This window comes from Malurus melanocephalus, unplaced genomic scaffold (genome assembly GCF_030028575.1).
Source record: "Malurus melanocephalus ecotype Western Australia unplaced genomic scaffold, MMel_1.1 scaffold_131, whole genome shotgun sequence".
Lineage (NCBI taxonomy): Eukaryota > Metazoa > Chordata > Aves > Passeriformes > Maluridae > Malurus > Malurus melanocephalus.
Genome location: NW_026623363.1, coordinates 617,563 through 641,312, shown reverse-complemented (window position 1 = coordinate 641,312; position 23,750 = coordinate 617,563). Strand labels below are relative to the sequence as shown.

The following is a 23,750-nucleotide window of genomic DNA, read 5'->3' as shown; positions in this document are numbered from 1 at the left end:
GGAAGTTTTATTAAATAGTTACAAGAATTTCAGTATTAAAACTGTGAAAAGTGATCAAAAAATGTATGTATGTTTTCTCTGATGACTTCTCCTGTTCCTTTCATAGGCACTGCCTTTCATCTACTTGTTAATTAAAAATAAACAACACCAGAAATAATAAAAAATCACATTTAAATATTTAAATAAACARTTCTAAACAAACAGCTTACCTGGATAGCCACCTCCTTCCAGGGCATCATAATTGTTCAGAACAGGAGAGGCACTGCTTGTAGTAGAGGAACTATCAAGTGCTGGGGAAGGAAAATAGTTTRACTTTAGTTATGTCAGAAATGCAAACTTTTTATAAAAAGAGACTGAGATTCTTTTTAAAAACCTTTCATAGGAAACTGTCAAGAAAGATTCTGGACAGAGCCCCACCACTTCAGCCCTAAGACTTGGAAACTAWTACCACAGTAAAGAGAAGAGGGAGAAAATCAAACCAACATGATACTAAAAAGAAACAAGCACATGCCCAACAAACAGCAAGAGAGATCAATGGGAAAAAGAAAAAAACACTGAAAAAAGTTATTCTTTGAAATTAAAAAAAAAAAAAATCTATTAAACCAAAAGTTCTTTTCAGACTACAGTATTTGAACACATGCRTATTTCAAAAATAGTCCATTCATATCTTTCTTCACAACTGCAAACAACAGMAGATTCCCATCATCTTCAGAGTGATTACCCACCATCCCCACCTTCTAGCCAAACTGACAACCATTTAATTCTTCCCTCCTTTCTGTATTGTTCTAATTCACAGCTTGCTTTCCTTCCACTCTAAAGAGTCTATTTTCCATTATCAATGATAAGASGTCTCAGCTTCAGTGGGAATAAAGTTACTCTTGGCTCAGSCAAAGGTAGCTAGGTAAAAAGTAAMTATGTAAAAGTAAGTACCTAAAAGTTAATTAAGCCTATATAAAAATGCACAGTGAGCACATACATAGTTGTTAGTACTGAAGAGACTCATATTACTTAATTTTTAGTTCAACTTATGCACAGATTGTGAAACCTTACAGTAAAATATACTGCAACCAAAAAATTATTTAAAAATCTCTTCCAATGCCATTTCATATAAATTTCCAAAGAAGGGCCAATAAGATTAAAGGTATCTGCTCCTTAAAACATACCAAGCCATGAAATACGACAGAAAACAAAGAGACTATTTAAGAAAAAAMCAAAAATTTTATCTATAATTTTTGCGGCAGAACAGATTCAAAAGATTCACTGATACTGTTCTACTCAGAAGGATCAACCATGACCACACATTGCACTGCAAAGCTGGAAGTATTTCAAGGGAGAACATCAGTGGTAGAACGTTTGAGATTTCCWAATAAAGAGACCCCTGCATGTGAAAACATAACATCACTGACATTTAGGACACAGCAATACCATGGCACCATCTTGACAGTATAGATAATTTTTGTGCTTTTTACCTTTAAAGCATTCAACTACAAAATAGAAAAGCTATTACAAAAATCCAGTACACCAATAATAATCTATTATTTAAAGGAAAATTTAATGCTGTGACATTCATACAATCTCAGGTTTCAGATTTCCACTGTAAATTTTGATTCTTTTCAGTCCTGGAAGTTATATAGGAACGTAATTGCAAGATTTTCTTTTCTATTCTAGAAGCTCAAGAAAACAAGATTAATGACTTTTTTTACCCGGATCAGGACAAAGGCTTTTAAAGCTTTGCTAAGTCTTACTACAGAAAAATCAAAATATACTTTTGTTAGGTCAACAAAACAATTGAGAAGTTACACAAACACAAGCAACCAGATTTCCAACACCTGTCCTTCAYAAAACCCCTGTAAACGTCTGAGCTAGAAATCTGTCTACTGAAATCTCTTCAGGATTTGCATTAGCTTCTAATGACAGGGCATAAAATAGGATGCTGCTTCAWTGATTAGGCAGCCTCTGTATTGAACCTGGGAGTCCTTTCACTCTTTTCCATAAGATCAATTTAAATACAATGATACCTCTAAGGCTACAGGTTTTAGTGAAGTGCTGAATTTGAGAGAGAATGATGGTAGCGAGTATGAAACTGTGTTYAGGGTACAAAGGAGAGAAAGGTTACAATTGGTAAAAATCCCAATCAACATCCTTTGACAGAAACTTCGGTATGCAAACACAACAAACGGCTCTTAATTATGACCTGGATGYCATCATTGGTTTGTTCCATTCTTCATACAATTATTAAGAATACACTACACTACTTYCACAATATTCTAGGTGATTATTTAATTGTTTTAATAAAACTGAACTATACGGCACTAATTTTTTTCTGACTAGTTACAACATGAATTACAAAATTAAAGAAAAAGCTAAAAAAGTTTCCTGTTCCTCATCAATACTTAAAGTAAGAAGTAGAGTATCAGCACAAGGTATGCGCTGTTCCTTCCTATCAACAAGGGTCGTAGTCTAATGTTTATCTCAAAAAGCTTTTAATGCTGTAATCACTCATGCAGACAGTAAAGACTTCTCTAAGTTCAAAGAAAAAAGTTACTGTAATTCAAGGAACTAAACTGGTGAGAAACATTGAACTCACAAACCCAGGTCATTCTGACAAAACACAGGCAGAATCCTCGCAACCAAGCACAGAACACTTCAATCAGTCAGGACAAATTACTTCTTAAAAAAAAATCAACAAATTTTGTAAGTTTTTCTACAAAGCAAGCAGATTGAAACTGATCCTATGTGCCATTGAGATACACACCTTAGAAGGAGAAAAAAAGCAGCACAGATTAATTTACTGTCTTAAAAAGAGCACTAACTACCTCTCAGGATTTACTTTACTACCTTAATTGTATCAGTTCCTAATGCATAAAATGAGAAACAAAGCAATWGTTTAATTGCACTGTTTAATGTAATGATACAAATGGGATCTGGTTGCCTAACCTCAGCAATTATCAGCCTAAGTTCTACAGCTAGTTATCWTCAGTTAGAACTCAGCACAAATTAAAATATTAAAAATATGGGAGTCTTGCAAGTTGCCAATATTATTTTAATATATTCATAAAACATCTACATTAATATGACAAAAAAGGGATGCATTTGTTGGTCGCTACTGAAGTCCTTGTGGTTACTACACTAAATAACAGCTGGGAAATTTCAAATAACTTGATGAGTCAGAGTGATGCTTTGTCTTAAAGAAAGCAAAAGTTTCAGGGGATGGACATACGGAGAAAACCTTGAGTAGGAAGAGAACAAGATACTGGTGTAAAGCTAAAGCCAACCTGCTTCCTCATCCTCCTCATCCTCTTCCTCATCATCTGAACTTGATGACAAGGGAGCTGGTGCAGAGCTAGCTTGATTATTAACATATCCACCATACTGCATGCCTGTGAAGTGGAAAGCACAAACATCAGAGTCAGACAGACAGGAAAGACGTGAAAGTCACAAATCATTGCATTAAAAGTGAGAGAAATTAGCTATTGCAGAGAAAATCCTAACATGCAAAACGTTACATCTACAACCCTAAAAGCRGTATTTAGTGGGCTAGTTCAGCAAAGTATTAGTAGCACATGGAAGTTAGCAGAATTATTTTTATGTGTGTAAGTGCATGTGTATCAGGAAGTTAAACATACACRGACCTCCTGCATATCTTTTTAATATTAGTTTGTCCAGTGGAGTACTTCGATAAATTAATACACAGAAATCAAGGCATTACTTCCACATAAATTCAAATGTTATGAAAATGTTCAGTATTAACTTTTGCTACTTGTGCTTGGCACACCTGCCCCTTTCAAGAATAATTCATACTGGAATTCTGTCAGAAATGAATGAAATATACTGCTGTTGCCACATGCGACAGTACAAACACACATACAGAAAGCCTAACCAATCAGTGAAATTAAAGTTAGGTAAACCCAAAAATTCAGTTTCTCTTATGTTTACGTAAGTTCCTAAATTTGGGCTTATAAGCATGTAATTACATCATGCACTTCCAGTATCTGGTGACAATGCAACAACTGTTACTGCTGTCACCTCCACAGCACAACCTATTAGATTTTATTTGATGTTTGTTTGCTTTTACAACATCTACTCTAAACATGTGAACAATACACAAAAGCAACACAACATACCATCTTAAAACAGAGTAAAGCATGCAGCAATGGCTTAAAACTAATTTCCTACATTACTTGTTATTGATGCAATTTAATCATCTGCAACAAATCTTATATTTCTCTTGTAACAAAGCAGGGTTAGCAAGGATTTTAAATAYGCTTTTAATCAGACATCTGAAATAAATGCAAGTGATCACTGTTTCTCTCTTAGTAACCTAATGTATTGCTATGGCAAGAAAATAATTATTCAAAACTCTTCAAATTTGTAGGAGTTAAGGTTTTCTTCTCCTCGTAGAAATACTGTGGCACTATTGAGCAGCATTGTTTATTTTAATACTATAAAGCACTAGAGAAGTGTTATGTTATGCATGATCTGAAACTACTCATGGTAACTATCTCCATCCATTATTTCAATCAACTATATCAACCTGTATTTGATTTAAAATATGGGTTATAAATGCTGTTAGTTTCATGGCTTTTTCAAAGCTTAGCAAATGAACCCAAGAGGAGCACTTTAATTTCACTTTAAAAACCCCAAAAGAATCAAGGTAAAGAGCATCTCCTCAAATACTGGAATTAAAAAAAAAAAAAAACAAAGCAAAATTATATAACAACATTCTTGAGAAGGTGAACTCTTAGACAGAGATTACTGCAAGAAAAGGCTGGCCTTATATTCCTTTATCTAGTGTATTAATACTTGTTCAATTCCAATCAAATYTCTCCATAATTCACTTAGTAAAAACAATGAAGGAAAAATCATCCCAAGCATAACTGAATAGATACAATGCTTCAGTTTTTCCGAACTACTAAAACACAGGGTTAATTTGAGTAATTTCTAGTCCCATATTTTATGAAGTTTACTAGATGCACTTGATATGGACAACACAAGAAAATCATTATCTGTGCAAGAACAGACCAGAGCTAACAGACTATCCTTTAGTCTTTTATCTGGCCTYGGAGAACTACTGAGGAATAAGACAGAACAACTGAATTACTGTGTAAGAGAAAAAAAAAATCCACCTCAAAGTAATTAACATGCACGTAAAAGTGAAAAAAAAAATCAGGATGACAAGAAGAGCTGCACAGTAACATCGACAGCCAAAGTAAAAGTAGATGTGCCCAATGTGAGAGTGCAAAGACATGGATAGGAAGAAGAAAGAAAGGATATCTACCTGGGAAATGCATGCCAAAGTAAAAATTCCAAGCATGCGCAAATAAAAGAAAAGGACTGAATTAGTCATTCTATCAATGTTTCTTTGAAGCCTTTGGACTACTTAAAAAAAAAAGAACCAAAACAAGCTTCTACTGCTATAACTCCCCCTTTTCCAGTGACTGGTCACATACATTAAGGATCCAGGTGTTTTGAAAGAATACCGAAGAAAAGAGACTGAAAAACATATACTAGTGACATACAAGCTTAGGAATCATGAACTATGTCACTATGAATGCTGTGAAGACAGGACTGGTTTGATTCTTACCAGCCTTATGAGTTTGCATACATTTGTTTTCATTGCCAACAGTACTACAAATTTCTGCCTTTAAGAATCACCTGTGTTGTGCTAGTACAACTTTCCAGACAAAAAAAAGCCTCCTGAGAATAGATCTGGCTAAAAATTAGCATAATATAAAAAGTCATTTTTGGGTGGGGAAGGTCTCCTGTTCCAGTTCACTGTCCAGCAATGACTGTAGTAGGCCAACACAGGGGAGAAAGCAATTGAGGGCAGAACTGAGTGGCTGCAGAGAGCAGCTCCAAATGTGTCTAATCATGTTTTCTATTGTGACAACTCAGTTCTCCTGACTATCTTTTCCAAATTTGATGATGATGTTAAAATCTCACACTCTGAAAACGGCAAAAGCTAATTTTCAAATAATTATTTATCTTGAGTCAGGTTATTCCATAAATCTGGGTTACAATGCAACCACATACTTTAAAACATCACAAATTTCTTTGACTGCAACCAGTGTACCTGTGATATAATAATACTGCACTCTAAGGCTTTATCCCACTATCATTTACACACACCTAGAAACGCAGGTGGAAGGACACRAAAGATAAACTGGGATAACAACTAATTTGCCTGTGAAATAAAGCAACTATTTAGGTATTTGAAGTTCAATCACCCATTCTGTGAAAGCCTTTAAAATAAAAAGAGCACACTGAACTTGCACAGATAGTTATGTAAGATTAAACAGGCGTTAACAAATTTTAATGGTTTTGTCCTGTTAGAACATAGCCAAGTAATCAGTTAGAATTTTTTAGTTTTTACAGGAATACCCTAAGAGAAGTCTAAACCAATTAACTTCTCTTTAAAAATTAATTCAAACTGTTTATTCAAAATGCTTTAATGTAGACAATGGTATCCTACAATTTAAAAAAACATTTAAAAATCAGATCTCTCTCTCCATCTAATCTCTCCATAGGAAACACACCTGGAATTCTATCTGAGACAAACATTCAGCCCACGTGTTCTCTTTTTTCAGTAGGTTTATTTCCACAAATAAAGTTACCACATTTAATTGTTCATAAAAAGTTGTTGATAAAAAAGCAAGAGCACATTACTTATTTCAGACTCCTCAAATGAATCTACTGAAGAGTTTGAAGTCTTCCAGTGCTCATGAACCCATCATCTGAACACAGAAACTTACACGTGAGATGACACGTAAATGGATAAAATCAGATCAATACAAACTCGTGATAACTTATCTTTATACTGCCAACATATTGTTGCTTTTAAAGTGTGCTCACTCACTGCACTGACTTTCACTTAGTGGAAGCATTTGAATGTAGGGAAGAGTTCAGCAGTCACTACACTGATTTGTAGCTGCTGTTTCAGGTGTTCACACATTTCACATGGATCATTTCCAGAACATACATATTGCACATCAAGGCAATCATAGCTAAACAGCTAAAATCCTTTTTCTCATTAAAAACATGGTTTGAAATTTCTTTGGAAAAAGTAGAAACACTTTTTTTCCAGCAAGCACACCTATGATATAAAGTCTATCTRGCACTAAATCAACTATAAAACTGTGTAAGAGTTGCAATTCCAAAAAACTGACTTATTTTCCTTAAAATTATATACTGTACATAGGACTTTATAGCAATGAACAATTATTTTTTTGCCTCTAAGATACATAGAAATGAATCACGCACAACCTGTATTCTYCATTCTACCAGAAAAAGGAGGAAATGGAGGAAAACGGGTAATTCAGTTACTTACAACRAAGGATTTTGTAACTTAAGAATAAAAAATACACTGTGACAATCACCCCCATGCTGACAATTATTTTGAACATTAGAGATACCACATTGTTCTGGACAAAATTAATGACTATTTCCACCAGTCACGCAGAGTTCTTTATCCATAAGATTTCAAAATTCTGATATTGCTATAAGAAAACGTGGCAAAAAAAAWTCATGCCGTCAATTAGATTTGGAACACTAGATACAGAAACATGTAACAATCAAGAGGCAGGGCAAAACATCAGTGTAAAATTAAATTTAATTGAAGAAGGCTCAAGAGACAACTGATTCTTTGTCAAGATGCTGCCAACATCAGCATAGGAAGGACCTAATACAAAAACTGTACTTTCCTACAAGAATTCTTGCAGCAGTTTTCAACAGGCACTTAGAGCTAGGCAATAAGAAAACAATTTTRTCAGTTTGAAGTTAATATTCAGACTCACTGTTTCTGCAAACAAAATAGGAAATTTCTAGCTTACACTTCATTTTTCAATACAGACTAATTAAAAAAGCTAATTTTAAGACCTTCTTTTAAGAAATTAGTGAGCAGCTTTTCAGAAGAATAAGGGTATTAAAAGAATGGGTTTTTTGAGCAAGTGACATGTAAGACTGCCAACAAGATGAAGAAGCCAAAGACAACACATGGACAAAGCAACTCAAACACAAGCACTAAGAGAAGTTGGAACCAAGATGACATAAAACACCACTACTAACGGAGCCTGATGAGACGCAAGAGATGTGCTCCAGTCAAACACAGAAAAGCAGCAATAAAACTTCCAGCATTCATGTGTGCGTGTGGAATAGAGCAGAAGTCTCTAYGGTAACTTCCCATTCCCTTTTAGTACCTTCCTGCAGGGCCTGCTCTGGTGACTGTGTAACAGATGGTGAAGATGGTGGCTGTGAAGACAGGCTTGGAGCAGGTGACCTTACTGACGACATCACACCAGAGGAAGCAGATGTTCCAACTCCAGGCTTGGTAAACGGAACATTCTGGCTCACTGAGTGCACGGGCTGTGAAGAATCAACGCCACCTGAAAACGACAGCAGAAAGCAGGAACCCTTTGTATGTACTTGCACAGACAAATACACAACACWAGCAATCACACTTGATTTCACGGTAACTATAAAAAACAATACAATACTTCAAAGATGCCTTTAAACAAGTACCTATGGAAAGGTTGGTTGCATTAAAAAATTAAATRCTTATAGCGCTAAAACTCCATTATAATGAACAAACTCCTCTGACAACAGCAAAAAAACAAAAGCATGATGTAGTAAGAGCAAGACTAAGCTGAAACTTATTTTTGATACATCCCCATGATTCTGTGCTTTTACAAATTACTCTTCCCAGGTAAGTGGAATGTAGTSCACCTGAAACAGATCTCCCTCAGCCTTCCTCCCACAGGAGGAAACCTTGTGCAGTAGACCAGTATTATGCTTCCCTTACACTGCTGTCACTTCGCAATTTGGGTACTCAATTATGAGACCCATATTCCAAGCAATCTGTTTCAATYGACCCTGCATATTCCACAAAACTTCTGATGTTTTTTAGACATCTGGAGTAGATATAATCTGCTTAAAAACAAGTGAGATTAATGCTTTGAGAGACTTGATATAGYCACTTGAAACTCCTATCAGACAAGGACAACATAACTTCAGTTAAGTTAGCTCTTAACTAAGAGTTATTCTCTGAATATAAATTGAGAATATCTGTCTTATGATTATTTATATAAAAAAAAAACCTTGACAGACCAAGCTGTTAAAGAGAAGAGAATGGAAATGGTTTTTTACCAAAAATATTCAGTCAACACACACAAAAATTAAGCAAAAACAAAATGCACCATTTGTAGAGTACTTGTTTATGTTACAGAATTTCCTAGAGGATGCAAAGGTAATATTAACTTTGCTTCCTCTGCACACACATCTGTGTAGTTCACACAGTCCCTGACTTTCCTTGCATAATGGAGGTGATATCTCAGCAAACTTTATGGGCAAGTTGAGGTTTCCTTTATAGGGTGAAGAAGAAGAGGCGGCTTAAAATGATCAGTTTTTCTTATTTACAGTCAAAATTAACAGCACACATCTTTATTATCTTTAGGGAATTTTTAAATATTTTGCAATTTTCAAATCTAATGTTGAGCATAMATACAGCTTTCTCGCAAGTCTTATCAAAATCATGTCTTTTTCTAATGAACATACAGAGCATCTTTTTATTGCCCTGTACTTGCTATAACCTTTGCTTCTGCACACCATCTTGCAGATTCCCTAAGGACTCATCAGCACCTATCAGCAGGAATTTTCTCATTACAGGAGCTACAGCTTCCTCAAGCAAGATATGCAAGATGACAAGGGAAGGTCTTCGCCACATTTGTGTGCTTACCAAGGTTTTGTAGCAGAGCTGTTTGTAGGGTGACAGTATTTTCCACATTTCAAGTCAATGTAGCAATGCTGCCAGCATCAAGCACTGCTGTAGRGTGCTAAATGCTGTAATGTCTGTGTCACATGCTCAAAGCCAAAACCAATTTACACCTGGATTAACCAAAGATGTRATACCTTCCCGCAAAGTACTAGTATCTATTATCAAACAAAAGGTTATTAAATATCCTTCAAAATTACACAAATCCTATAAAAGCATTGGAAAAAAWTTTAAAGTCTGAGAAATTAAATGTATTTTTTTCTTTGCACAAAAATCCAACCTGCAAAATTAAATGTTAAACTTTATTTGGTGACTCTGTAAAGGTTTTGAAAGCCRTAAGTAATCAAGACCAAAGAAACACTTGGATAAAGTTAAGATTTAAAACACATTGTTAGTAACTATCATTACATGAAACAATCTACAGTTAGAGAAATAATGCTATCACATGTTTTGYTCCTCTGGCCAATGAAAAGATTGCATTCCATCATATAAGTAATGATCATTTTAGGATTGCTTACTTTAGCCCAAGACAAAGCTGGACTAGACATCAGTTTAGAGCACAAGTTTCTCATCAACTTATGCAGGACAAATACAATCAGGCTATATAATATTCCCAGCAACTGCTGTCAAGAAAAGTCAAGAGTTTTGTCAGGCTGCAATAAATATAAACCTCATTCTCAGTGACACAGTATTTTCTGGTTTTCACATTCCATTCTCAGTGACACAGTATTTTCTGGTTTTCACATTCCATTCCTCTCACCTTTAATGTGCACTGAAGTTTTCCTTTAATGCCTCTCATCCATGAACACCTCTTGCACTAATAATGATCAAGTATTAAGATCTACAGCTAAAAGGCATGTCACAGAAAGAATCGGCAGAAYTGGGCAAATTAGCAGTGTAATTCATCATTTTCCCTATACATTACTATGAAATTGTCAATTTCTAGCTTGAAACCTAGAAGTCATAGTTAAAAGATAACACCACTGCATCTCATCAAAATGTCAGAAGAGATGCAAGAATCACCTTTCTTGAGTTGCTCTAGGTGTGATTTTGATTTCCCCCCCTTACAACCCCACACACCCTCCTGCACCCAACATAACACAGTTTCTAAGGAGAGAGGTACCACCTCCCTGCAGCTTGTTTTTCAACAGCATCCTTTGCCCCTGACTGTCAGTAGTGGCTGCAGTSCTCCTTTTTCCAATCACACCTTTATTAGCAGATTTACAGGATTATAGCCTACATACCCATGGAACTGGGGCAGCAAGGACTTTGCATCCTGGTCTGACATAAGGGGAGGTACACGCATGAGATAATGAAATTAAAGTGTCTCCTGCTCAAGCAGACTGTCCACACCAGTACACAAAGAAACCCGTGCCACATATCCACAGGTGTTCTCCAGCTCCCTCTCCTCAGGGAGGAGTCCAGTAAAGTTGAGACATCCTTGAAGACATCCATGCTAACTTAGAAAATACCAAGAATAATCAGTGCTCCACTTTCAGCTGAAATAAGCTGGAAAAAACATTAAAGAAAGACCTAGAAACTGACCTAGAAAGACAAAAAGCTTTAAATAATACAARGTATGTAATTTACATAACACTTCTGGACAGATTTTTACCAATACTGTTGTGCTGAAATACAGAATTTAAAGCTAGAAGAGGGTGATTTTTCAGGGGTTAAACTAGTTTAAAGCTCCCAAGGAGAAAAATCTCCAATTAGACGTATCTATATTCTACTTCATTTATACTTCCTAAAGCAAAGAAAATTATTCTCCCTGGCTATTATTCATCAAGAGCAGTCAACTGCCAGCCAAAAAAAATCCTCTTAAAATAAATTTGTTTTCTTTCTAGTGAAATCTCAGCAAGCTTTGCTGAAAAGACTCCAGCTATTTCAGAGGAGTTGCTCAAGTTTTAGGAAATTACTTCGTTGCAGTTCTATGYCCTTAGTACATGACATAGAGAAGTTCAGGGGTTTGACCTTAGTAAATTCAACATGCTGGAMGCTTTGCAAGGCCATACATATAAACCAATTTAAGTCCAGTAGTGACAACATTTTTGATTCAAGTAGAAAACAATTCAGAAATCAAATAACTTCTGAAGAATGCTTACCAGCACAATTTCCTGAGTAAATCTTGTTTGAACACACAGCTTTTATTCACACGTCATTCTCCTACATAAAGGTTTCATTTTCATCATCRCTTTCAGTGTTGACTGTACAAAACCACTTTTGAAAAACACACTAAAACCAGGTAGCATCCTGACMGTCTTTCTGCAATTTGCTTATTTATAATTCAAAGATTGTAAGGGTCATCTTTCACAGCACAGGGGCAATAACAGCAAAYTGCCGTATTGGCACCCTGACAAATAGGATACTGTATCCAAGTTTCTTTACCCAGTCACAGAAAACACACTCATGAATTTCACGTATTTAATTTTTTTTTCAAGTATTTTAGCTAAAAACTATGCACAGMCCAGATGGCAACTGTTTCCCATCACTGTTTCTTCCTGAAGAAAGCAGGGATGATGAAACATTCAGAAAATTTCCTTCCAACAGATCTTTCATTATTTCCTTACGCTCCTTGTGTCAGACACTTTCCTCGGATGTMCATGAACTAGCAAATAATTTTCAAAATCCACTCATTTAAAGGCTGAAAACAAATAGAATACAATATATATGAAATGAGTCCATCTGAGAACAGTAAGACTGCATTGGGAAATTTAGAAAACAYCTCAGCATTTCAAAAGCAAAGCCAGGATCAAACAATTATTATAGTTACTTTGAATTTTTTTTTTACTATGCATTTATTTGCAATTATTTACATAAATATTTTACTTTCCAGGTGTTGCAGCAGTTGTATTTTTAATATATTTTAACCAAAGGTATTGAAACCTAGATTAAAAGAAATCAGATATCACTGGAGACAGTTTCTTTAGTCCCAGACATCAAAAATTATTTAAAGTGTTCAAGATTTAGTAATAAAATTGTCCAGCTCTTCCTTCAGCCTTGGTATCAGTTGCTGCCTTTATCTGATTTTCCTAGTCAGCAAATACAGCATCATTTGTGTGCCGAGGTTGAACSAGGATTTAGAAGGAAGAGAAAAATACTATTTTCCAGATAATTCACTTCCAGAAACCTGCCCACTCTGCAATGAAGCACCGGGCATGCTTCTATGAGCAGCTTCACATGCCCAGAAAGGGTCTGAATGTGGTTTACCTATTGATGCCTAAAGTCTGGCAAACCAACCAAGGACTGCACTATTAACCAAGCGTAACAGAAACAGTGGATCAGTGTTTATTTTTATAACTGCAAAGTGAGTATCCATGACACAGCATTACCACAGCCAATTTTATCATTATTTCTTTGAAATTCAAGTGTAATATTACTACTTTTTCTTGAGGCCATGTACTAACTCAATTACCCCTTTAAGACAAGCATTGAATGGCTCAGAAATAAAACTACTTCACCATCTGGCCAGTTCCACTGTTTCACCTTTAAAACAGCTGGTTCATCACAAAAAAAAAAAACTGCTATGAACCATTTCAAGACACCTCATCAGGGATAAAGTTAACAAGCCCTGAAATTAAAGAYTCCTGTAAATAAAATACTAAGTTTGAATAAACAGTAAGTTGTTTTTCTATGCCTTCTGCATATTTTACTATACTGGAATGATACCTGCATTCTGTCAAGTCCAGCTGCATATTCTTGTGCTTAACAGAGTCAACTTTTTTAGCTAGTTMATGAAAGAATTCATTTCTAAGCTCAACCACAAAGTGTCAGTAACTTCAGGACCTTTTTAAGGAGTTCCTTATTTTTCTTTTTTAAACAATATTTTGTTTCATGGTTTTAAAATACTGGAGAAAATGACACAAAAATTAAAATCTACTAGTATTTGAAGTAATAAAAACTGAGCTGATGACGACACTCTACATCCTAGTCTTGWGGGAGCTGGGGGAACTATACTGAAACTAAATTCAAACTGTGGCTCAGATGAGCTTCATTTAAGCTTAACTGCTTTTCCCAAACAGCCATATTCTTTTTAAGTCCTTCGTCTTAGAAAATCTAAACTACAAGGACTCCTGAAAGAGTTTCAGTGTTACACTAAAATCTGAAACATCTAGCATTAAAAAAGAAACCTTCAGTTACCTAATATCTGTCTTTGCTAGAGAAAGCAAGCTGTAGTCTGGCAGTGCTTACAAGTCAAAACTGCATGAAGTCAGAAAATTCCCAGTTTAGAAAGAAAATCAGAATCTTCCTGCACAGACCATTGTTTTCTCATTTGCAGAGGAGCATGTTTCAATGTGAACGTACTCCCACATCCCCAATCTCTTCCCTGCTTCCTACCAACCCCATGAACTGGTACTCCGCTTTCCTATGAAACAGAAGCTGCAAGTACTAGTGAGGAATGAATGTACTTGCCCTCAACTGRCACCTTCACAACTTTACAGCTACAGCCATACTAAAACTACCAAGTTGTTGTTTACAAAAATCAGCTACAGCTTCCTAACTCTTTCAAACGCTTATCAAAAATATCGATTAAAAAAACCCAATTGACTCCAAACCCATGTAGGGTTCCAACTTTTTCCTGAACTTCATGAGAAAACACATGTGTTAATTAAGACCCAATTATTATGATTATTAAAGAGATGCCTCTGCCTGAATTAAGGTGCAAATGATACTATATGCCGAAGTCAACAGTATGAATTTTATTTAAAAATAAACGTGAAGTAGTGAGAGAGAATAAAATGAGAGGGGAGGGGAGGGAAGAGAATGACAAATGACAAACTAAGACCCATCCAGAGAGTAGTACCTGGCAAGAGGTARATAAGAAAAATACCTCAAATCCTCCAGGCACTGCCAGGCTGAGAATGAAACATGYTCCCATACTACTGGGAACTGCCCAATTGAGCAGGATGCAAGAATTAAAAGGCACAATTACATATGTGAAATGTTATCAAAGGAAGCTAAAAAGCAAGATTGGACAGTGTTTCAGGAACCACATATAAGAGATGACAGGAATGAGTTATACAAACCAAACTTAATTTTTGTGAAGGAAATCCAAGCTTTTGTGGTGGATGTGACTGTGTAATGCAAGTGTACTGACACATCTTCAGGAGAGATTACCATAGAAAAAGTGAACTTTACACACTCTACGTAGGGTTACAGAATATTGGTAGTGGTAACAGCAGAACAACAGACCTTGAAAGTCAGGCCTATCTTCTGTCCTTGGTGCAGAASAAGCCTTGGAATTAGTAAACACAACTGGTCACGAGTGAAGTAGGTAGSCGACAAGAAAAGTTTGTAACCATCAGTTAGTGCAAGACTAAAAGAACACTGCTTGTTACTATAAAAGGTATTGYTTACCTAGTAGCATAAAAGGCAATATTCTGAGACAAGATAATTGACTGGAGTGTGTTGTAGGGTAGATTTACTTCCAGGTTAATTTACTATATGTAAGGAATTTACTACTGCACAATAGAGGTCTTCACATGCCAAAGTGAGTCCRTGCCTCAGTTGTTGCTACTCTACATTTTTGCAAATGTGGCAGACATTATACATGTGAGTTTTCCCCATGGAGCGTGAGGGAAATGGTACCACAGAAACTTTGAACTTCTGAGCGCCCTGAGTTTCTCCAAGTCGAGGCAGGGGAAGACAGCTCAGGCCCTGGCCTCCTGAGCGCTCCACACCTTGTGTACACATGTACATGCATTTGTGAGTAAAACACGTGCTGGTTTATCACTTTAACTCACAATGAAGTTCAGCGAATGCCATGGGCAGAGGGCAGCCACAAGTCAGCTTGACACCAGGCATGGGACAACAACAGACTCATAYCACGAGGTGTCTCACACCACCCAAATAGGACAAAATTCTACCATTTTTCACTGAAGTAGACAGGCTACCTRTATTGAACTCAGAAAAAGAACATATATAAACTATGTGTGTTTGATAAACAGAAAGATATCATCACCTGGGTATCCAGRCAGTGTCCTGCTGGTCCTCTTCTTCTAGTCTTCTTGGTGGTGGTGGTCCCACACAAGAGAGCTCAACGGGATAATRWTGTTCAGTTATAYATGGGAATGTCCAAGCACTTTCCCTTGGATGCAGCARGGGAGTTTTACACTGTCTTTTGCAACACTGTTGATCATACTCCCTCCTTTAGGAGAAGGCCTCAGAAATGAGTCTAAGGCCCCCSGGGGGGGGGCTTGAAGGCTTTTGACCCCTTCTAAGGCATGAAGTTGCCTCTCACATTAGTGCAGTTGAGCCAGTTATGCCCCATCAGAAGGGATAAAGACTCTCTGGCCTAAGTGTGACAGTTGTGTAAGCAAGGACAATTGRCATAACAGAAAGTACCATCCCGCCTCCACAGAGTCTACTTCTTATCTGGCTCAAAAGCCAGCTTGTAGCCTCTGTTGGTGGCTGTTCACCCTTTCTGTCTTATGCGGATTGAAGGCCTTKCCATCACAYACCACATCCCCAAAAACTCTCCTCCTCCTGGGGAAARTGTGCAAACCTGACCTCAGCAAAGCACCCTGCTCCCTCCACAAATGGCTGACTGTTTTGAGTCATTACCATWAACATTTCAGTCTCTCACAGTGTCAGTAAGGCAAAATTAAAGAAACAACTCAAACTATGACTTAGAAAAGTTCTCTAACCAGAAAATAAAAAGTATCTTTGTGGCTAACAGACATATTTCAGAAATTTACACATTTTTTTCAGAATTGCATGAAAAAAACTCCCTTCTGAGGCCACTTACATGAAAAAGCACCAGTAAACTAAAACCATCCCCTAARTAGTGCATTTTTCTGTATCTCTCAAAAGAAACAAGTAGCTGCTATTGTGAGGACTGTTATAACCAAATTAGAAAAGCTACAAGAATGAGTGACAGAATTCAAAATTACACTACAGAATTCCACGCAGTAAACAAGTATAAGCCAAGAAGACATGATTACTTATGTTTCCCAGACAAATCTGTAAGTTCACAATCTTTCAAGTAATACCATACCTGCATTTATTTGGTTGTTTACTTTAGCAACTGATCCAGTGAGATTCCTGCTGAGTTTATCTTGCACAGACTGAGCAGATGAAACAGTTGGTAATGTTTTATTATGTCCCACGGGAACGTGCTGTTGAAGGGAATGAGGTACTGATGTACTCTGGCTAGAAAACGCATTTGTCTCTTTGAGCTGYCCAACAGCAGGTAAATTCTGAGAGGTAAATGTCTGCCCATACACACCGCCAGCAGCCACAGCAGGGTACGAGACATTRGGATACATGGCACCAGAAACCATGGGCATGGCGTAGTGATCAGAATTAAGGGGAAATCCCTGAGATGCAACTGAAGAGCTGACAGAAGTGCTGTAGTGATTATCAAATGCTGAATATGACTGCTGAGCACTCATATGCAAGTAAGATGCAGATGATATTGCTCCTTGAACAGGTCTGTCACTGGATCCCCCTGTATGGGGAGTGTTGTTGTACAATTGCTGTGATTCCTGTGCATTCAACACATTGCTACCCACAGATGTCATAACATTTTGTGCTGGTGCTGAATAGTAATTAGGGTAGTAACTGGCTCTGTACTGATTATCCAGATGTGAAGCAGCAGCTTTATGGGGCACTTGGGAATAGTGTCCTGAAGGCGCACTGTAGTTTGGAAGATGTGAGCCATAGCCAGCGGAGAACTGCATCTGACTCTGCATAGGACCTGAAATGAAGAGAAAACRTTACATATATTAAAGATGCATCTGCTAGTAGTGCAAATGGACTCTGTCCTTGAACTAACAAACAATTGCTTTTTTCCTCTTTTCTGTCACTATTTTTGAGTTTGATTCGCATCAGCAGAGAGAGAATAAACCAAGTATAATACACRCAAATACAGTATTTCAAGTAATATTCAAACACACACAGAAGCAGAAAAATTAATTGCTTCCATTCTTGAAAGAAGTTTCCATGCCAAGATTGTCTGTCTCTTGTTTGTATTTAGAACATTTTTAAGAGTTTTAGGAGGCTAATACTTAAAAAAAATAGAGAACAACAGTAAGCACCAAACTGATGTTTCCAAGTGATTGAACACAAGAGTTTGCATTACAGCAACGGCCTGAATACAGAAACTGAAAAACTGCAGTCAAATTAGTATGCCAATACATAACAATTCAGGCATTCTTTACAAGCCTTCAATATAGTGACCAAGATAAAGAGTTGCAGGGCAGTTATATTTGTCTTCTATGTTCTTATGTATCATGCTTTCAGGAAAACTGAGGTTTTCATGARACTACAGAGTATTTGACAAGGCAATATTTTCATTTATTGCCAGATGCTTACATCAGGTGTAAAAGATGTTGRTATCAGAGAAACCGACTTCTCTTATCACTGCAACTGCTCTGCAACATTAGAGGTTAATTACATACTGGCCCAGCAAGGGCCAAACAAGTGCTTGCTTGTTAGAAACCGAACTGATTCTCTCAGCACCAACTACGCAATGGGAAATCTGGAAGCTCTCCCTCACATTCTTTTCCTTAACCCTATTTTTATTTTTAGTGATTCACAGACACTTTTGTCTGGATAACTCACTTTCTTTAAATTATYATACCCTATTGCTTACGTCACACAGAATGACTATGCTCTTGTTTCCCCCTCCTTGGTCAATAAAAACACAAACACAGCACTGTGCCACTCAAATTAAATGGTAGCTGAGGTAATAATGAATAGTTGATTCCCCTGCTTATATTTTACCATGATTACAAAGCCTAAGCATTAATTCTCTTGCTTTGAAATTCTGAAAAATCACTGTTCTCAAAGTAACGAACAGATCCCTATAAGCAAGGAACATAGTGTCCAAAATTGCTTTCTGATAAAATTAAAAGTGCCCTTTGATAACTGACAGGAACTTGAGCAAAAGAAAAAGGAGATAAAAAATGCAGAACAGTAACTTGGACTGCTGCGTCAAAAGACAGAGAGGTACTTGGGTGAAAAGCATAAAGAGCTTAAAAAAATTATATTCGAGTTTTGAGGAAAACATGTAACTATACTTCTGATTCACCTTTTCCTTAAATAATGGGAGTTGCTTCAAAGAGCTCTGTAGTACTTTCTGCTTTAAAGGATAATGATTCTGAGTTAGCAAGTTATTAAMAGCTACATGAACTTTGCCAAACTTTTGACCTGCTTTTTCAAGTCTGAAAAAGCAAACCCAAAAATATACCAATAACTTACTTATGTCAAGGCTTATTGCTTTAAGCAGCTATGTCACTTAAGGTGGCAAGAAAAGAYGTTTTATCTGAGAAGTCTGTGCATCCGTTCTACTAATAAATGCAGATTTAACAGCTGATCAGGTGTAATTTAGAAACTGGTCTAAATAAAAGGTTGCATATCAAATCATCTACAGCAAAGTCCTCCAGCATCTAGTTCTTGTTTAAAAACACACACCATAGTGATTAAATTACCAATACAAGATATCAGTCTCTAAATTGTAGAATGCAGAGTTCTTTTAAATTCACATTTTAAAGCAGAAACATCTATAAATACACACATGAAAACCTCACTGAGACAATATCTGAAGATTTTTTTTTGATTTCTAACTGCAGTCTTACAATTGCAGATGAAAGATTATTCGCATTATCTGAAGTGAGTTTTTTGTCCAYTTGATTACAAAGAATGTGTGTAGAAAGTAATTTTTGTACGGCAATTAGAGACTGAAGTTTCTAATAGCAACTAGCTAAGTGGACAGTTTTCAACAGTGGAAATCAGACTACATCTTGAGTGTCATTTTGAAACCTGGTTAATTGTACAATCTGTCTTGAAGTCTCAGGTACTATCTTTCTTCCACAACACTGACGAATATCTCAAAAAATTCCATGAAAGGAGCTGAAAACTTCAGCTGCACACAGAAGGTGTATTTCTAAAACATCATCTCTATAATGAAAGCAGTGAACCTCTCCTTCTATGGACAAATTAATACTTTATATAATGTAATAATGTGTAATTACACAGACATCAACATGTGAACCCCAAAATCCTAATGCTTTTTAAGGGAGGGGGGAGCCACCACACAAAAAAAACCAAATTCCCAGCAAAAAAAGCAGCAGTGCTGTGGCTATACCACTGTGTGAAGTAGTAAAGCTTTGTTTATGAATGTCTTCTTTGGTTTTTATGTCCACACATTCCCTCAGCTGCATAATTTAGCCATCTGCCAYGTATCCTATATGGAGTCTATGGATGCTACAACACCTAACTTCCTTTCTATCCAAAACCACTTGTGAGTTTTCCAAAACTTCTAACAGACCTTTACCCACTTCCAGAAAAGATTCCCACAGCTTCCTCACTTGTCCATTACTCCATGAGGAGGGAGCAGCCCCACTGTCCCTTGTTTACTGCTGGCAAACAAACCAGCTCACTGCCGAGCTCTCACAACAGCTCAGTCACAGAATTGATRCCTCCTCCTTCATTCACACAGCTTCCCATTTTCACAAAATATTCAGGGGTTTCCCCATCTTTCACATCTCTATTCTCCACCAAATTGACTGAAACTATCCAAAGTTCCAAAGTCTGAGGAGGGATGAAAAACAAGGCTAAATAATGCAATAATGAACATTTTACTTCCAAAATGCCAGTAGAGACACCAAGGGCAGCCTTACAAACCAGCTGTTGACAGCACTAGATAAAACTCTTCTAAAGAGTCACGGAAATTCAATACAATTATCCTCTCAGTACTCTATTTCAATACATTAAATTGTTAGCTCTGAAGTCCTCCATCACTACTGAAGAAATACATAATCTTTCAGTACTGATTCAACAAGAACCATTTTGTTATGCTGAAATTAGGATACAGGTGATTTTTGCACTAAGATATAAAGCCACTTGTAAGGCTATAACAAAAAAAGCTTCTCAAACTTGTAAGAGAGAAGGAAGAAAATAATACCATACACACAAGAAGTTACTTTAAAAAACCCAACAAAACAATCACCCCTAAGGTAAACTAAGGTTTCCAAGGATCTCAAATGGACTTAGTCATTGAACCAGGAAAAACTTACTAATAATAAAGCTGAACATCCTTTTTAATATCACCATAAGTACAACTGGTTGCTTGCTTTCTGCAAAAAGTAGACCCTCTTTCATCAGATCACAACTACAAAATTTTACCTGAAAGATTCACATTTTATCAAAACACAGAGCACTGCAAACATCTGAAAAAATACACTCATGTCTTCAGTCGTGTCTTCTTTCAACCAATACAGAAATAGCTCAATTCACTTCAAYATCTTAGACTCCACTACAATGACATAAAATTAAATTTTAAAAGCCGTGACAATCCTCTTTGTGAAATTTAGTTTCTATTAGATAGAACAGAAATTTCCACTAGTCTTTTTCTGTTGCTATTCTCCTCTACTTCCCCTCCTATTTCCATTAAAAAACCCACAAAACTTCAAATCCTGTGTTATAACTTCACGAGATAGGTGAAGATATAGACCAATCTAAAAAATTTTGGAATGCTATTGCTAAATGTCACAAAATGAAAAATTCAGAGCTATTGGCTAAAGTAATCAAAGACATCCAAAGGAACACARAAATCAAAGTTATGCAATAAAAATTAAAGTCTGTTATTGAACACTGTATAAATTTACTGGAATTAAAGAGTGTCTTGCAGAAAATAAATGGTCTATGCCTTGGTTTTACACAAGCTGCTTTTAACAACATTAGCAGCAGCATGGAGCTACTTAATTAAACAAYGAACAGTAATAATGCCTCTTTAAAATTACTATTTCATTCAGATAAGACCATAAATAGTGGTTACAATGTCAGTTTTTGTGTCCGTAAGACACATCTCCTGGTTACTCACGCTGTGGCACTGATAATGGCATGATTTTTGATTAAAACTGGCATTTTCTGAGCAATTTTTACAAACCCCAGCATTACAATACCAGTTTGGACACAACCGAGGCATTAGTATCTTCTTAAAATCTACTGTTTAATTACCTTCATTTTCTTCAATGAGTGCCTCAACACCTACTTTATAGGCATTTAAGTGCTTAGCACTTTACTACCCTTTTGGACATGAGAAAAAGTCACAATTCACAAGAAAAAATTTTGTAGGTCCTTATCCTGCATACTGATCTGTTCAGAAAACACACCTGTGCAGAAAAAAGGCCTGACTACAAAAGATTTAACAGTATGACCTAGAACTCTATGCAATTAAGAGGTCAAATTTAGACACCAAACCAACATTACAYGTAGCAGATGATTATATAGGGATTTTGAAGAGTTAACATAGTGTGTCAATAAAGTACCAATTTTATAGCGCACCAATTTAAAAACGCGGAAGTGTACACTCATTACTTTCATTCATAGTACAGTCAGTCTCACTACCTCTCCACCTGAAATGGAAGTCAGTATTTCGTGACTTTAAACTATCCTGCCTTCGTTTTTCRGTGACCCACATTTCCCTGGTCCAGTGCTGTTCAACGCGAATCCTGAGATCCAGTTGTGCGAACGCCTACTCACCTACTACTTTTAAGTTCATACACAGCTACAAAGTGACTACTCTCGCCCACAAYACATGATTTTCTGCCTATTCTCACGCACGACAGCAAACGTCGCGGCCTGGAGGTGCCTCGGCCTCCAGAGTCTTGCTGAAACGCCACAGAACAGGCACCACAACATCGGGCAGATCCAAACCCGCGAGGAAGAAAGGAGCGGATATSCCCCCCTCCCTCGCCCCTTTAGCGAAGCGACAAGAAGCTGCCCCTTCTCAAGTTCTCTCGGCACGCAGCCGCCGAGGCCCACATCTTCCCCGGGCGGCTCCGGCGGCTCCTGCTGCTTTTCAGCCATAGCTTCGCTACGTGCCGGATCCGCCGGGCCCACGCCCGCCCCCCCGGGAGGAAGGAAGAGCGTGCAGGCCCCCGGCATCCACAGGGGCCTCACTCCCCACGGGAGCGGCCAAGCTCGTCCCGGGGACCCCGCGGGCGGTCTTTCCCCGCCGGCCCGGCCCCGCTCAGGCCCCTCACCGTTCTGGCAGCGCGGCGCGCCGCTCGCAGGGGCCGCGGCCTCCAGGGAGCTGCCGGGCCCGCCCGGGGAAAACGCGGCGGCAGYGGCGGCGGGTCGCGGCGGCAGCCCGGCGGGCGCGGACATGGCTCCTCAGGGCACTTCTTCACTGCGTCCCGCACCCGCCAGCTCCTCTTCCTCCTGCTCCTGCTCCTCCTTCTCCGCCGCCGCCCCGATCCACAGCCGGGCGCCGAGCGAGGGTCGGGAGCCGCGGGAGGGCCCGAGCGCCGCGCGCGCCCAGCGCCGCCGCCCACAGCGCCCCCCGGCGGCCGCTCCGCCCTGAGGCCGCGCCCCGCCCGGCACTGCCCGCCCGGCCGCGGGTACGGAGGATGGGCCGAGCCGGGAGGATGGGCCGAGCGGGGGGAACGGGCCGAGCACGGAGGACGTGCTGAGCAGTTCGCTAAGGGCGCACCTCACCCGCTCCTGGCGGGAGCGAGCCGTGTGGCCGAGACAAACAGCCCGGCTCGGCTCGGCTCGGCTCGGCTCGGCTCGGCTCGGCTCGGCTCGGCTCGGCTCGGCTCGGCTCGGCTCGGCCCGGCCCGGCCCGGCCCGGACCAGCGCGCTTGGTGACTCTGGGGATAGGCCGGAGGAGGGTGAAGAGAGGCTCGAGGGTGAGCCTGCCCCTTTGCTCAATCATAGCGAGGCACATCTGGAGTCCTGTGTTTAATTCTGGGCTCCTCAGCACAAGAGAGACAGGGAGTTCCTGGAGCGGGATCAGTGGAGGGCAGCAATGATGACTGAGGAAYTGGAGCATCCTGTGTCAGGAATGGCTGAGGGAGCTTGGCTTGTTAAGCCTAGAGAAGAAATAACGAGAGGATATTTCATCAATGTGTATTAATATCTAAAGTTGGGGTGCCGAGAGGATGAAGCCAGACTCTTCTCAGTGGTGCCACACAATGAGACACAAGGCAACAGGCAGAAACTGGTGCACAGGAAGTTTCACCWGAACATGAGG

At 38.4% G+C, this 23,750-nt stretch overlaps 1 protein-coding gene across 3 annotated transcripts in view; it reads right to left on the bottom strand.

The window, feature by feature from the left end:
* The window catches only part of SEC24B (SEC24 homolog B, COPII coat complex component), a 48,878-nt gene extending 25,841 nt beyond the window's left edge, over positions 1-23,037 (bottom strand). Inside the window, exons 1-5 of one of the 3 annotated variants that reach the window (XM_057370713.1) lie at positions 22,759-23,037; positions 16,764-17,465; positions 8,196-8,381; positions 3,276-3,380; positions 210-290 (exon numbers count right to left, since the gene is read on the bottom strand). In XM_057370713.1, the coding sequence (XP_057226696.1) occupies positions 210-290; positions 3,276-3,380; positions 8,196-8,381; positions 16,764-17,465; positions 22,759-22,882 (1,198 nt within the window). In that variant the 5' untranslated portion in view covers positions 22,883-23,037. Of the gene's footprint in view, positions 1-209; positions 291-3,275; positions 3,381-8,195; positions 8,382-16,763; positions 17,466-22,255; positions 22,573-22,758 lie in introns of those variants that run through there. The other 2 variants (XM_057370714.1, XM_057370715.1) reach the window with 2 other exon arrangements.
* Between the last annotated feature and the right edge of the window lie 713 nt (positions 23,038-23,750).